Raw genomic sequence first — 15,396 nt, forward strand, 5'->3', positions numbered from 1 at the left:
AGGCTCCCTGCCGTCTCAGGGGCTCTTCCAGGGGCAAACTACTCTCACAGGCATTCATGACTCTGCCCACACAATTCACCTTTAATCTTCACTGTCCCCCATCACATCATAACCCACACCTCCCATGTCATTTTTCTGTGTGGCTGCTGAGACAGTCTGGGTGTTAGGTGGTGGCCCACAGACTGGGACATCCCCTTGGTGGCTGTACTGGAGGCTGGAGAGGGCTCAGGCTCAGAAACGGCAGTCCCCATGTGAGTGAGTAGTGGAGGCCTGAGCCGTTTGATGGTTTTGCCTCCTTTCTGGCCAACCTTCAAAATCAGTTCTGTCCTGGGAAGGAACAAGCCATGACTGCAGTATAACAACAGATGAACCCCTCGGGGCAGGAGGGAGGGAGCAGGGAATGCACTAAGGCTGCACCAACACTCCGGTGTGTCCCCAGGAACCTGCCTGGAGGAGCTGTGTAGGGAGCTTAAAAAAAAAAAAGGCAACACCACCCCTGCCAAACACAAACCAACCCCCCCCCCCCCCCCCAAACCTTATAGGACATATCTCAGGGTCAGCCTTCCTGTACAGTGAGAGGACTTGCCAATATGAAGGGCTCAGGCAACAAATCCACCTTTTCAGGTAAGATCCCCACCAACAGCGCAGTTCCCAGCTCTCTCTTACATGTGCATGTGTCCAGTCCTTTTTCTTCACCCACCCCCACACAAGCTGGTCTGAGGATGGGCAAAAGCTTGAGAGCCACGCTGTTTCTGGGCTGAGCTCCTCATGCAGTTGGCTGTGAATGCCTTGCACAGCCTTTAACTGCCAGTGTGATGGGTGCTTTGAGCAAAGTATTGTAGGCAGATTAAAGGAGCCAAAGGGAAGCTCATTTGCTGAGCTTTGCTTTTCTGTTTTGACTTTTTCTAGCTTCTGGCAACAATTGCCAAAATATTTGCAGGGCCAGTTTGAGAGCTGATACAGGCAACATGTTCAGCTGCTGTGCCTTAGCAGTAGCCACAGCCACGTCGGTGGAGCTGAGCTGATTTTTATCCGCTGATAGTTTTCATTTGATACATACTTTAATGCATGAGAGGGGTTTGTTTTAAATGGGATGGTCACTGGACCTCTTCTTCAGTAGCTTTACAATCATAGTATGGTTCGCAAACTGAGGACGAGCTTTAAAGTGATTTAGCTGAATTCTGGGGCTGATCCACCATTACGGAAACTGGTAAAACAGCCTCTTCTGCCTGGAAGCTCCCTAGGGCTTAACAGAGGCATTAACAGTGCCAGCAGTGGTGGCATATTTTGCTTTTGGAGAGCAAAAACCAAAACAAACAAAAAAAAAACCCCAAACCATTCCCCATGCACTCAGTGCACAGGGTTGTAGTGGTGGACAAAACCTGCATCTGGCAGTGCAGGCTGGCCAGTTTCACTGCTGCAAAACTGAGCTGAATCCTGGGCCAGTTGTTTGTAAAGCCTGGTGTTGGTGTGTTAGGTCTTACCATCCCTGTAGGGTTTTTTTTGTATTTTGTTTTTTAAGCCGCAGGATCAACTTTCTTCAGAAATGAGTCCTTGGGTTTGAACAATGATGCCATATGCGCATGCCTATCATCTGGTTCATGAGTGACACAGAGCCGCAGCGACCTTCATTGCCATTAGTGCAGCATGAAACTGCTCACAAAGGCTAAACTGTGCTTTTCAGTAGCAGCTTAAACACCTGAACTCAATGGCCTTTGTCGAGCTTTTCTGACTGAGTGGCAGAGGGCTTTAAATTAATATTGTTTCACTGGAAAATAGTTGGTTGAGTAATCTTTTCTTTCTTTTTGGCCAGGTAAGTAAAACCCACTTGGGGAAGGCATGAAGGGAGAGAGGGGTATGTAGCAACTGTCTCTCATATTGCTTATGTCTCTGGCTTGTATTTATTCTGAAACATTGCTGAAGTTCTACTGTGATCATGTCACTAGTTTCTTCTGTCACATTTCTTGCCTTTGCATCAGACACCATTTCCTCTGCACTGTATTTATTAAATTAGCTGCAGCCTCTCATGGTGTGCTTGTCAGGGCAGAGTGCGGGCCAGCCACGGAAAGGGCCTCGTGGTGCTGAGGTGGACGGGCCTTCACTGCTGTGGCCCCGATAGATGCCAGCCACCTGCTGCAAATGGCATCCCACACCTCCCCGCACCCTCCCGGGAAAGGGTCGGCATGCAGCAGCACTTCAATTTGCTAACAACCAGTGCTTCATCTTACCCTCACCCCCCCGGAAAATATAGTTTATAATACCTACAGTCGTAAAGCATGCATGCTTAATAATGTAAAACTAACTGCTTTTCGGCAAGCAGTGCTTTTACAAATGGCTTGTGTTCTTGGTGCGCGCTGGCAGAAGGCCAGCTGCCTTCATAGCGCTATCCAAAAGTAGGAGGGGAACATTAACAGGGAAGATCCACAGGGCTGTTAGGAGAATTGTATGTATCTGTGCAATGACCTTTCCAGACTACTGGGTATAAAATGTTGAGGTCATTCGTGAAACAAATCGCTGCAATCCAGGGAGACTGGAGTGTTTTCAAGTGCGCCGCAAAAAAGGCAAATGACCTTTCCCGTTTCTTGCTAAATTTAAAATGCTCTCCGGAGTCCTGGTAATGTGGGTAGCCGGAGAGGCAGATTGGGGGGCAGTGAGAGCATTTTGATTTAGGGTGATTAACTGCGGCTTTTGAAGTGAAAGCCGCCCTGGGAATGCCACATGTGTTCAGGCAGGAGCTGGTCACTCCCGAGGGTGCAAGACTGTGTGCGACTCATGCGCTTCAAGCCACCTGTGGGGCAACAGTGGGCATTTGGCTGAGAGCACGTGGTAGCACCTATGGGCTTATTCAGCCCTTTGATTGGGGGAAGGGTGGGGCAGCAGCTACACGTTTCCTAACTGGACGTAGATGTGCCTCTGCCAAAGCCAGAGTCGCAACTGGCCAGGCTATGCGGGGAGGCATCAGGGGGAGGGATCAGTGTGAAAGCAGGCATGGGTGACAGACACGCAGGCATGGGTGACAGACACACACACACACATACACACACCCCCCACCCCACCCCACCCCACGTTAGCTGCAGCCGATCTCGAGGTGAGTGAGTCAGGGCACAGGGCTGTGGGACTGAAACCCTACACGGGCCTTTTTTTAAAAAGCATAAAAGCTCAGAATTGCACAACCCTGTGACATAACAAGTTTGGGGGGGGATACCACACACACAGAGAGGTGTGTGGGGGTGTCAGTGGTTAGAAGAGAAGGGTGTTGCTGGAGGAGCTAACTTCAGTGCGCTGTAGTGTGGCAGCATCGCCGTCCCACAGAAGCTGGGCAGTCCTGGGGTGCCAGAATTGGGGGTTCAGGCAGGCTGTGCGCCCAGGCTGCCATGGCTTTGGGGTCTGCTCAGCCTTTACTGGAGCAAACCTCCATGGGGTGTTGCTCCCTGCCCCAAGAGCTGACCAGTGACACCCGTGTGCCAGCAGGACACCCCAATGGGGGCTGTCCCCCAAAGGCAGTCCCTGCCTGCAGTCACGGGGCTGCCCCACAGCCTGCTGGGCTGTCCCCATCTCAGGGCCACCCCAGCGGTGTGGGGCATTGTGGTGGTAGGGGTGGGGAGAAAGGGAGGGACTTTGGGTTTTGGCAGGGGCACTGCGGGGCTGGGGAGTGGGTAGATTCGGGTCAGGATGGGGCCGCCCTCCCAGCCAAGGTGCCCAGCATGAGGGTCTCCCCGAGCAGGGTCCAAGGCTGCTTACTGCCAGGACACGGGCAGTCCATGTTGCTGGAAGTGCTCAAGCCCTGGCAAGAAATTTCACATGTACACAGACTTTGTTTTGTATTTTATTGAATTTCATTTATATTAAATTAAAAATATATTTCTGACAGATTCATGTAACAAAAAGGCAGAACAGTTTTCAAATTGTTCAGCTGGGATGAGCGTGGGTTGATGCAAGGTGGGTCGCAGTCTACATTTGCCTTAACAAACAGATAAAGCTCTACCCAAGGACCATGAGGAGAAACTCGGGACTGCACACGGGGGGGGAAATATAACCACACGAGGAGAAGATCCACAGGTTTCTCCCCAGCCTCCAAACAAGACAAAAGGGGGGGGAAGGAAAAAAAGAAAAAGAAACCATGAAAAGAAGGGAAATTATGCTAAAAAATATGTACCTAATATTAACCCAGGTCAGTAAGTATTTTAACAGTGCGTAATCCTCGATAGCTAAAATATGAGAAACAAAAGGTTAAAGTAACATTACGCCACACACTATTGGCATACCCTACTGTGTAAGCAAGTGCAGAAACTCTGAACACACCACAATAGTGCTTAAAACACAGAATCACACAGAATGCCAAGAATGGTACTTCTAACCGAATCCAGAGGGTGGGAAGGGAGAGAGAAAGAAAAGGGGAGGAGCAGCTTAAATCACAAGCAAATTACCTATATACAAATCAACCCTAAGGACAATTATGTTCCAAATAATGGTGTTCACAAGGAAAATAAAAGCAACATTATCCTTATTTACAAATGCAACTAGCTGTGTCTTTAACAAGCTATAAAAATACTATTCACATTTTCAAAGTAACATACAGTAGTTTTTGTATTTTTTATTTTTGTTTCAGAAAGGCAGCTAACTCTGAATGCATCACTTCGCAAGAAATGAGTGTCTTCCCCAACACGCTGATGCTTCTCTTATTCTGACGGTACTCCGTAAGGCAGAAGTATTGTTGTGTTGTCTCTTTGCACTCTAAAAACACGGAGAATTGGCTAAAACCCAGACCCTCCCCATCTCTGCCCCTCACCCACCTCCCGGGATGTGGCTGGGACAGGCCAGCTGCAGCAAGCGGGGCCCAGGGAGGCAGCCGCCCCGCCATGCTGCAAGCCTCGCAGCAGCTCGGTGCTATCCCTGTGTCACCTCCCAGGTGGGGCTCGGCCTTTGGTTTCGAAGGGACGGTAATGTCATCCTCCTGACCTGAGAATCTGAGCCTTGTTGGAAAAGAAAAAGTCGATAGTTCAAGACTGCCAGGTCAGGAAATAATACATTTTGGGTATCATCTTGGTTTTCAGAAAGACTTCTTCTTCCCCTCAGTTTCCCCTCCCTACACTAGGGCTGCCACCTCTTTAGAAATTCCGGCTTATGATGTTGGGGAAATTGCAAAAACTGGGCAAAAAAAGGGGATTAAACCCACTGTGAGTATGTATCGAATGTACCAATTTCCAACATTAAAATGCTATAAAAAATGACAGCTTTTCTTTTTTTTTTGTGTTTTCATTGACCTGCATTTTCCTCTTAACACACCCCACCATGAAATGACAAGTACCCAGCAACGACCTTCAAGTTGCCGTCTTCAAAGGAACAGTGGTTTAGTGCATTCAAAGTTAGCTACCCCTTAACACAGCTGCTCAGTTAATAATCGACCCATTTAACAGCAGTACCAGTTTATGCTACATATGTCATAGTACCTTACCTCAAAAGAACGGCATACATATCTACACTTACTTATAAAATACCATTCACAGTTTATTACTGTGGTTTATCCCAAAAGGGTTTAGTCTTCGGAGTGCTATGGACAATACAGTGTTTTCTCCCCGAGAGGGCTCAAAGGTTGGGCAGGGCGTGGGGATGGTGGCGCTGTGGGGACCAGACTGCTGGGAAGCAGCACTCATGGCGAGTGCATGGCAGTGACAGCCGACAGCTCGATGTACATGTGTGCTCTGCTCACACCCGAGCCCCGTCAGCGAGAGGGTGCTGTGCAGGATGCGCCTTTGCCCTGGTGGTTTCGTCCACAACATGCCTGGAGCACGATTTCATGGCTTTTTTTATTGGGGAGGGGAGAAGAACTGGGACATGATGAGTCACACTGCCCAACACCTTACAAACCTCCCTTTAAAACCCCTCTCTACCAAGGTCCACAAAGCTCTCTCTCTCAAAATTAAATAATAAAGCAGCTCTGACTCCTCTTGGTTCCCGATGGGGATAATGTCCTTAGGTTTCACCCCCCCACACACACCTTTTCCTGGCTTTGTTGGCACAGACCCCAGCTGGAGGATGCCTGGGGCAGAAGCACCTCTTCAGGCTGGCGCTGGTTAGGAGACGCGCTGGGCTGCAGTTCAGGCAAGTCCTACCGTCATCAGTCAGAGCTGGCCCCCCAAAAGGTGCTCTGCATCCTCCAAACCTACAGGCGGATCCTAGCTACCACTGCAGTACCACTCACAGCAGCCTTACCTGTCAGTCATTTCCGCGACAGCAATGAGCCTACCAGTGTAACAACGTACTGATCCACACAATGGTACAGGAATATGACCTTATGCTAAAATAAAATTAAAACAAAGGTGGGGGCAAGTGATTTTTGGACATCTGAGAGTGGTGCTTCTAACCACAAAGCTTTATTTCTGTAACTTATTCTGAGTTTGAAAGCCCCATTCGTAACAGTGACCTTCGCCACCCCTCTAATGCTTAGCAAGAGCCAGAAAATAAAAAAGAGGGGGAATCTTGCAAACACAGCGATGCCACAGATTGTCCCTGGGGGACAATCGCAGCTCCTTGCATGTGATGGAGCATGAATGTTACAGCCAACCAACCCCGCCCCGCGCAGCCTTGGCTTTCTAAAAAAAATTTGAACCCAAACTCACAGATTTATGTAACAACAGACAAGCTCTTTTGTCAGCAGCAGAGGTCCACAATCCACGGGAAATGAGACTATTGCAAGTGAGAGAGCTAGAAATGCACAGGTACACAGCCTTCACCTAACTGCAAATCACAACACCTTTTGAAAAATAATTGCTTAAGGGAACGCGAGGCAATAATCTCCCCTTTGAGGTGCTCCTTAAGAACCAAAGAGGTGACTAACAACCGCCCGGCTATGATGGTTCATGCTAAAGCCTCTGTTCCACCAGTTGCCCTCAAGCTAAAGAGCCCTCAAAGCAGGTAAATACCTACCCAAGCTCAATAGTTCCAAATGTGATTGGGAATCAGGCTGGGAATCCCTGTAAGCCCCTTGTGCAAAGCAAGGGGAAAATCCATCCCGACAAGCGAGCGATGCCCCAGCTGCCAGTCCCCGGGGCATTTACGTTACTCCAATTCCTCCCTCCTAAAGGGTCAGCAGGCACAGGGTGTGAGTGTCCATGTGTGGGTGCTGCAGTGGCTGCTACCCTTTCCATAAAGAGATGCCTGCCCAGGGTGCGCAGAGCTCTGGGGGAAAGCAAGGCTGACCGGGACGCCTTCAGTTATCCCGGGGAATTACATGACCAACAGCCTAATTCTGACTTGTATCAAAGCCTCCTCATCTCCTGGGCGGTATAGAGGAGCACAAATAACCCCTTCACTCCTTTAGCTGCCACCATGACGCAGGACACCTACACAGACACCCCACCAGAAAGAAAAGATTTTTTTTCTTTAATATCCGAGTTTCCCATATAGGTCCATCCTCAGAAAAAAAACCAACCCCAAGCTACATTTCTAGGCTGACTTACCTCACAGCTGTACTCTTCACCTGTACTGCCCAGCTCTACCTATAGGTATGGAAAAGAATGGACCCACAGAGAGCCAAGGCCAAGTTGGTCTTTCAGAGCTGCCATTTTCTTTGCTTCTAGGCTGGGACTGGTGGTGGCTGAGGGTGAGGGGACATGCTCCCCTATAACTCCCGATCAAATCTTTAGTGGAAACCGGTATCAGATCGGTGGCATGTGTCCCCAGCACCACATCTGCACAAGTGCCCTTCGCAGGCAGCCTCTGGGCTTACCACTTGTGAGGCAGGAAGGGAAAGGTATTTCCCCACTAATCCAGGAAATAATTGGAATGAAGTCATTGCATACAATTCCTGCAGTCAAGAAATGCATTTCCTACCAAATAAGTGGTACAACCAGCATTAACGCAACCTTTTTTTGTACAAAGAAAAGGATTTCAGGGCTGAACTTAAGGTACCTGCAACAGACCCACATGGCAGCTCCTACTGCTGATACTCACTTGGATTTATTTCTATTGCTTGCTACCTGTGAGAGATGACCGGTTTGAAAGCAAGTTGTAAATACTCCGCTACAATCTGAGTGAACGGCCATGTAAGAATCCCTCCTGGCTATTTTGCAGAAAAAGAAAAATTTGAAAAGAGCTGAAGAAGGAAACTTAAAAGCAGTTGGTTTCAGTCAATTATGTTACAGCAAGTCAATCAGATCCAACATCCACATCTGTTTGAAATAACCCTCAGGTAGATAATAACATCTAAGACAAGTATCACTGAAAGAGATTACAAAAAAATAAGCTGTTGTTCTCTTTCATTTAGCGCGTTGCTTTGTGCCTTGGATGATGGCTGATACACGCCTGGATATCTGCTCTTGAAAAGTTAGTCACTGCTCTTCTGCCGCGCAGGTGACGATAAGGGAAAGGAAAACATTTACAAATAGGAGACTGCATTATAAAATCCATAAAAACTGACAGTGCTGTGTACAGATACCATTGTTGAACTAGAGAATTAATTACACCCAGACAAAATACTTCTGCTGGTGCTCTCACCTACTGCTTTGTGCTGACCAAACACCGTTTGTGTGTGGAAATACCTGCTTTTCCCCACCAAACCTGTAATTATTCATTAAAAAGCCTGACCCTTATCTTTCACAACATAATACAGTGGAATGTTTGCCATGATTTTGGCATGTACATTTGCCTGACTTCTTTCACCAAGCCAGCAGCTATACCCACTAAGGCAAATGTGTGACATAGGGCCATCCAGGTATTTCTGCTGATCTGATTAAAGCAGCCAAATGGTTCTGCTCTCAGTTTTGCTTTCTTTCTTTAACCATGGTTAAACTTTCTTTGGCAAAGAGACAAAAAAATCTGCCGAAGTAGCTCAGAGGCAGTACTCTTCCAGAGGAAAGGTGCAGATTTACGGGCTATGTTCAGAAGACTGCTATTCTTACTGCGGAAAAGGAAGCGGCTAACCAGATGCTCAGCACCACACAGGCCCTTTGCACTGCAACCAAGGTCAACTACTGGCACAGCAGGAAACGTAAGGGCCATTTTTGGCAATTGCAACTCAAACCAGAAGCCCAGGGGAAAACAAAAAAAAAGCCCACTTGTGAAGCTGCAGTCTGTTGAGTTTTCCATCATCAGGAATTACTGTGTTCATTAACCCTTTGTTTCCCCTCTGCTATTCAAGACACAGCTGGCATGGCGCAGCGCGGCCCAGCCTGGCTGTGTGTCAGAGCCCCGGTGTAAGCTAGCTTCCATTCTGGCCTTCACGCTGCCTCACTTCAAGGAACCTCTGCATTTCCACACTACTTAATACATTATATCACACCCACAGATAATAATTAAAATGAATAAATAATTCAAGTTTTGTAAGAAATAAAATGTTAAATTGTTAAAACCCACAACTATTTACATTTTGATTATTCAACGGGCTTGTTTCCAACACCAGTACTACTTAATTACCAGAGAAACAAACAGGCCTCACCTCCATTAGCAGCTACATCCCAGCACCATCCCACCTGGGTTTGGGGGTGTGCATGCTTCTGCCCCAGCAGCCTTTGAGTGCACCTCTTTGAATTCGAACACCTAAGTACATCCTAGTACACTAGAATTTTATTTTTCCTCCATTAGGCGTTACTCTGTTACAAGACTTGCGCAGGGACAAATCACCCCTTTCTTCACCTACCTCTGTAACCTGAGCTGCTTCTGCGCTCAAATAGGACATCCACAATCCTGCGCTGGTCTTTGTCTCCAGGCAGCTTGGCAATTGCATCCCAACCTGGCAGACCCTTGCCCGTGCTTCAGAAAACACCCTGTGAGCACTACCGCTGGCAAACCTTCCCTGGAGGGGTGCCTCCAGGACCTCGTGCCACCCCTCTGTGCCCCAGCCCCTCCCCAATGCCTGCCTCTGTCCCCTGCCAAGATCCTGAGGAGTTACAGGAGGGCACCAGGAAGAGGCGAGGCCTCTCAGGTGCATGATGCTTCTGTAACCATCTACCCCACTTCAGCGGTCTGCTGGTCATTTTGTTCTGCCACTACAAACCACCTTGGTACCGCTTGACTCAATGTCTCCTTTTAATAGCTTCAAATGTCTGTACTCGTTCTTGCTGTTTTCAGACTTTTCAGCTACGTACTCAGTTTACAGGTTTAATATCCACTCTGCAGCTGGTTCAAGCTGGCCTGAACACAGCTGACGCAGAAACAGGCTGTTGGCCGCACAAACCTTGACCTAATGATCATACACAATTTTTTTCGCACCTACAAGCATAACAACCAAGCCAGGTTTGAAATCTCTTCATACCTTTGTCAAGCTGACCCTCAGCCACCAAGATTTGGGTAACTATTGCTTGTTTCTTACTCCTTCCTCTGCTTCCCTACAATTAAAGGTGGCAAGCTGTTGAGATGGCAGGAATTTGGAGGAGCTTGATGCCATTTCCAGACCACTGGTTGTTGCTGGTTTTGTTGCCAGGTTAGGTCACCCCAAAGATCTCGCCTTTAATAGTACTGAAGCACATAAACTGAAATACTGTTGTCTCACCTAAGACTGCCATCCATCAGGTATTGTTTCTTCCCCTTTAAAGGCCTTGATAGATAGAGACATAGGCAGATCTTCAAAGATACTTAACAGTTCCTTAAGATTTTTGGTGGGAACTAGATACACAAATGCTTCTACACACATGGGCCTTGGCGTGTCAGGAGCAAGCCATCAGTGTCTCTGGCCCTTACGCCTCCCTTCCCAGCTCCATCTGCCTCAGGTTGCTAAAAACGTCCAGAACTCTGGCTGAAAGATATTACCAAAGAGGAGCAGGCCAGAGGGTTGGGGATGTCTACCTAAAAATTGAGGTTGATGAAAGCAAAACTAAGTGCAAGGAGACCGACTCATACTTATTTACATTTTTGATGGAGTCATGCATATTTTGACTTCTCAAACCTCATATGCACTGTCTTCTGTACCAGAGTAAATCCTCCCTTTAGAAGAAAGTATTCCGTACTGTGCTGCAAGCCAGAGCAAGACATTTGTCTCCTTGGATCCCTTTCAGGGCTTGCTCTGCTGTCCTTCACATGGCAGCAGTAAGAGCTGGTTGCTCTGTCACTGTATTCTCTGAAGCAGTCAATGCAATAGCCTCTCAGAACTGGTAGACATTGTTCCAAAGACTTGATTTGCTTCATTTTGGCATTTCCACAGTCATCCTTTACATATAATTCATTTTTTTAAAATTTAAAATTATTATTTTGTATTTTGCTGGTCACTTCCATATTGCTTCATTCAAAAATCCAGAAAACAGTTCAAATGAAATTGGAGCTTAAGTGCAAACTAACTTTCCAGTGAATCGCTATGTGCATTTTCTCCAGTCCAGTGTCTGTCTTCCAGTTTAAAGGACCCTTCCCACCACCACCCCACATAACACCAGCAGACTTCATGACCCATAGCAAACTCTCCAGTTCTCCATCTTGTCCTCAGTGTTGCCTGACAGCATCCCCAACTCCCTTCATGATCACGAAGAAGAAAAAGAGGGAAGAATTTGTTTAGGTCTTTTTATGCATTTATAGTCACCAGGTATAAAACAGGAAAGCAAAGTTTTTGCATACAAATCTTGGTTTCTTGGCCTGTCTTTTAGCTTCAAAAAGAACATGTTGGAGGCATGGTTTTGTTACTCTCTTCTGAAAGGGTTTTTTGTGTTTAAAGTGTTTGTCATGTTGGCACATATACAAAACCAGTCATGTCACGTACCAGTTCTGAGCGGGAGTGTCTGTGGTTAGGAATTGGCACAAAATCATGGTGTGGCTCAGAAAAAGGGTTTAGCCATGTTCTAGAGTCACATCATCATTTCTTGGAAAGCCACGATGAAGATCTGAACAATTATGAAAAGCCAGGTTAGCCATTTTCAGTTGCTGGGATAGAAAGTGTTAGAGAAAGAAATTGGATTCTTAATCTCAATTACTATGCAATCACACATGATATAAAAATTGTCCATTTTTCCCCCTATGGAAACTGCGTTGAGATTTCCAGGAATGCTGTACAGACTCTCATTAGTTCCTGCTGAAAGAAACAGCCTCTCTGTGGCTTTCCCTACAGCGTCTGGGTTGAATCACTGAGAACTAGCTCAACAGCAGGCAACACTGCCACTGGCCTTTACTGGTACTGTCTGGCTTCTCTGACTGTCTGACCCTCTGGGTCTGTGGAAAGTGAGAAATGCCAGGTTGTACACTCCTTCTTTCAGTCTCTTTCCTTCCTTCCTTCCTTCCTTCCAGATTCCCAACCCAATCTGCAAACAACTCCAAGATATCCTTTCACTTAGAAATATAAAAAATGAGTGAACTGGCAAGAAGAGGAAGCTCATGGGAGAAAGGGAGGGAGGGGGGGAGGGAGGAAGGGGGTAGAGAGAGAAGGAGAGAGAGAGAGAAAGAGTGAGGCAGCTAGAAGGGGTTGCCTTTCCACTTCTGTAAGACCATGGTCACTACACCACTGTATTTCTGTGTCTGTAGGGCGGCGGGGGCAGCACAGTGCCAGGCTTCAGGGAGAACTCAGAGAGGTATTCAGGATTCTCTGCCACAATGGGCCGGATCCGTCCATTCTGTTTGTAAAAGTATTTTGTGCTGTACTCTTGCAGGTAGTCTGGGTGCTGGAGGGTGCTTCTTGGGGGCAGGCTGTGGTTCCAGTAGTCTGGGTTGTCAAAGGCCTTCTTGGCTTTCTCTGGCAAATTGTTCTTCAGGTACTCGGCATTTTCCAAGGTGTTTGCAAAAGTGTTGAGGTACAATGGCTCGTTCACGTACTCATCCTCTGCTTTGGGCTGCCCGTTCAGAGGGTTGTGATACTCTGGGTTGTCCACAGCTTGGAGATCTCCATTCTTTCGTCGGGAAACAAATGGATTCTCTTCCACCGGGTTTAGGTAATCTAAGGAAACACAAAAAATAAATCAGCAAAGAAAGGGAGTTATCCATCCATGTAGCAAGCACCATGTGTATGTTACTACCAGGCAGTACCAGAAGCAGTACTTGGACTTGTGCATCCTCCACCCCAGGCATTCCCTGAACTCCAGATGAGATCAGGTGCCAGCTATGTTGAATGCACACTTGCTAAAAGGGAAGAATTTACAACCTAAACAGACAATATGGGTTAAAATGAAGGGCCTGGAAGATGAAGTGACTCATCAAACACACTGGCAAACTAAACTACAGCTCTCGCGGAGCCATAGCCCATGTGCCTTGCGTGATCCTGGACTTCCTCTCGGTGTATGATCCAACACACCGAGTGACTTCTGCCTCTGCTGCTGACTCTCTGTGCAACCTTGGACATATCAGTCAAGCCCTCTGCTCTGCAGTCTTTCCATCCAGAACGCTCTATAGAAATCTTAGTTAAGCCTCTCTGCACAAAAACAATCCCCAAGGGCCAACTTCTAAGACAGCTTCATTTCTAACAGAACAATTTGCCTAATTAAAAACCTTCCATCCCTGAAGGACAAAGGGCCTCGAAGTATTATGAAAAAAATTATTCAAATGAGCCCTGGAAAGGGTACAAGAGAGCCTTACATCAGCTCCAAAACAGGACTTGGAGCAGGTTACAGTTGCTTCAAATCACTTTCTGTGGATTAACACCACAAAAAATTGTAGCTGAATTGCCGGAAGGTTTTAAGGCATATGGTGCTTGCATGGAAAGCTAGATGGGAGGTGGGGAGAGAAGAGAAACATAAAGACACTGGCTGTCCTACGTTGAAAATGCACGCTTAATAAGGTCTCTCCCATGGTCACACACAGCTGACTGAGCCATGGAACAATGAATTCATTGAGTGTCATGTCCTGCCTTGCTCTGTGTATAACAAGGTCTTGCTGCAAATGGAAAGCCAGTCAGCCTGGCCAGGAGGAAGGTCGCTGACACTGCAAGTGGGCTGCAAAGGGAATGGCTTGGAGGTGAGCCAGGGACAAGAGTGACTGGGGATGTGATGCCTTGCAGCAAGATATGTCAAAAACATCCAGTTCATTCAAGGCTGGAAATCATCAGATCAAACCTATTTCCACTATTAATTTTGCCTCTCATCTCACAGCCTAGAAGTTCCTTGCAAAACAGGGTCTCCAAGCCACCGCCATTAGTGAGGGATGATCTCTCAGCCTGCCTGTGCTGCACAGGGATGCTAACACAAGACCTCCATTTCCAGTGGCATGGATCTGGTCATGGGCTCTGGAGATACCTCCACACAGAGATCTGCCTGCAAGGAAACAGGTCTCTGCCTGTTGTAAGAGGGTGGCTATGGTCCTCACTTCAGCTCTGTTTTTTATCCAGGATGGGGCCAAAACAATTTAAATGCAAAAGTTCAAGACTTAGTGAGTACCTTTGAGCAGATAGCTAAAACTTCGCTGAATCTGAGGTGAAGAGACCTCAGATCAGCAAAGGCATGTCTGCCTGTACCAAGAGCATAGTGGGAACACATTTTATTTTAGCGATGACAGCCAAGCAGTGCTTTGATATGAATCCCCCACCTGACAGCGTGCAGCATTGTGGCCACACTGTGACATCTCTGTGTCTCTGCCCAGTGAGACAGGAAGGAGGTGCTTTCTCCTGAGCCGCTACTACCGGATCCACAAGGGCTCAGGTAGCACCTGTGAAGTGTTAAGTTCCTGCAGAACTCTGAGGATCCCCAGGGTGAACCTGTCCGTGAACATATGAAGCAAACTCACAGCACCAAATCTCTTACTGCAAAGGTGGTTGCTGAAGTGCAGGGCCATGAGTGCACTCCCACAATTGCTACTGCTGTGGGTCAAGCCCCAGGGCTCCCTCCATTTCCACCATTTCCACAAAGGGTTAAGTGGCTTTCAAATTCTTAGGAAACACAGTAGTTACTTGGCATTTACATTTGCATTAATTAATTTCTTTAAAGCTAATGCAAAGGTTTGAAAACAAATTACTAATGACATATCCCCTTACATCTAAATGACTGCTGTCACTATTTAAAAAGGAAGAAACGCATGATGGCAAACTGGGAAGTGTAGCACTCTGAGCTGGCACAGATCTAGGCAAACTTCACCTTGCAGTGATGGTCTTTCTGAAGCACATCTTGTTCTTTCAATCCTAAAGTTCTCTTGGGTATAAAATGCCAACTGTGTTTACCGGTTCTGTGATACATTTGACATGACATTTACCAAGCACAATGCCATGAAGACAAAGAAGATCAATAAACAAAGCGAAGTGGAGACTACAGCTGGCCAAAGATAGATCCTTTTCTTGGAAATAACTGAAGATTTGTGTTTGGATAAGAAAGGGGTTTGGCTTTTTTTCCATTCCTCTCTCTTGTTATTTCCCAGAAAGAAAAGGGGGAATTACCAAACTTGACATATTGGCACATTTGAGCTTTTCTAAGTAGAAAATTAAGCAAAGAAAAACAAACCCCCATGCGAAGAAATATTAACCTAGTCAGAATGTTTCAGCCTTGCTGGGTTACTCCATAAAGT

At 47.0% G+C, this 15,396-nt stretch overlaps 1 protein-coding gene across 1 annotated transcript in view; it reads right to left on the reverse strand.

Moving 5' to 3' along the window:
- Positions 1-11,167: 11,167 nt before the first annotated feature.
- The window catches only part of ERBB4 (v-erb-b2 avian erythroblastic leukemia viral oncogene homolog 4), a 402,050-nt gene continuing 397,821 nt past the window's right edge, over positions 11,168-15,396 (reverse strand). The window contains exon 27 of the mRNA XM_010583267.1: positions 11,168-12,847. Coding sequence (XP_010581569.1) covers positions 12,411-12,847 — 437 coding nt within the window. The 3' untranslated portion in view covers positions 11,168-12,410. The remainder of the gene's footprint in view (positions 12,848-15,396) is intronic.

Source organism: Haliaeetus leucocephalus, unplaced genomic scaffold (assembly GCF_000737465.1).
Source record: "Haliaeetus leucocephalus isolate CR32 unplaced genomic scaffold, Haliaeetus_leucocephalus-4.0 Scaffold880, whole genome shotgun sequence".
Lineage (NCBI taxonomy): Eukaryota > Metazoa > Chordata > Aves > Accipitriformes > Accipitridae > Haliaeetus > Haliaeetus leucocephalus.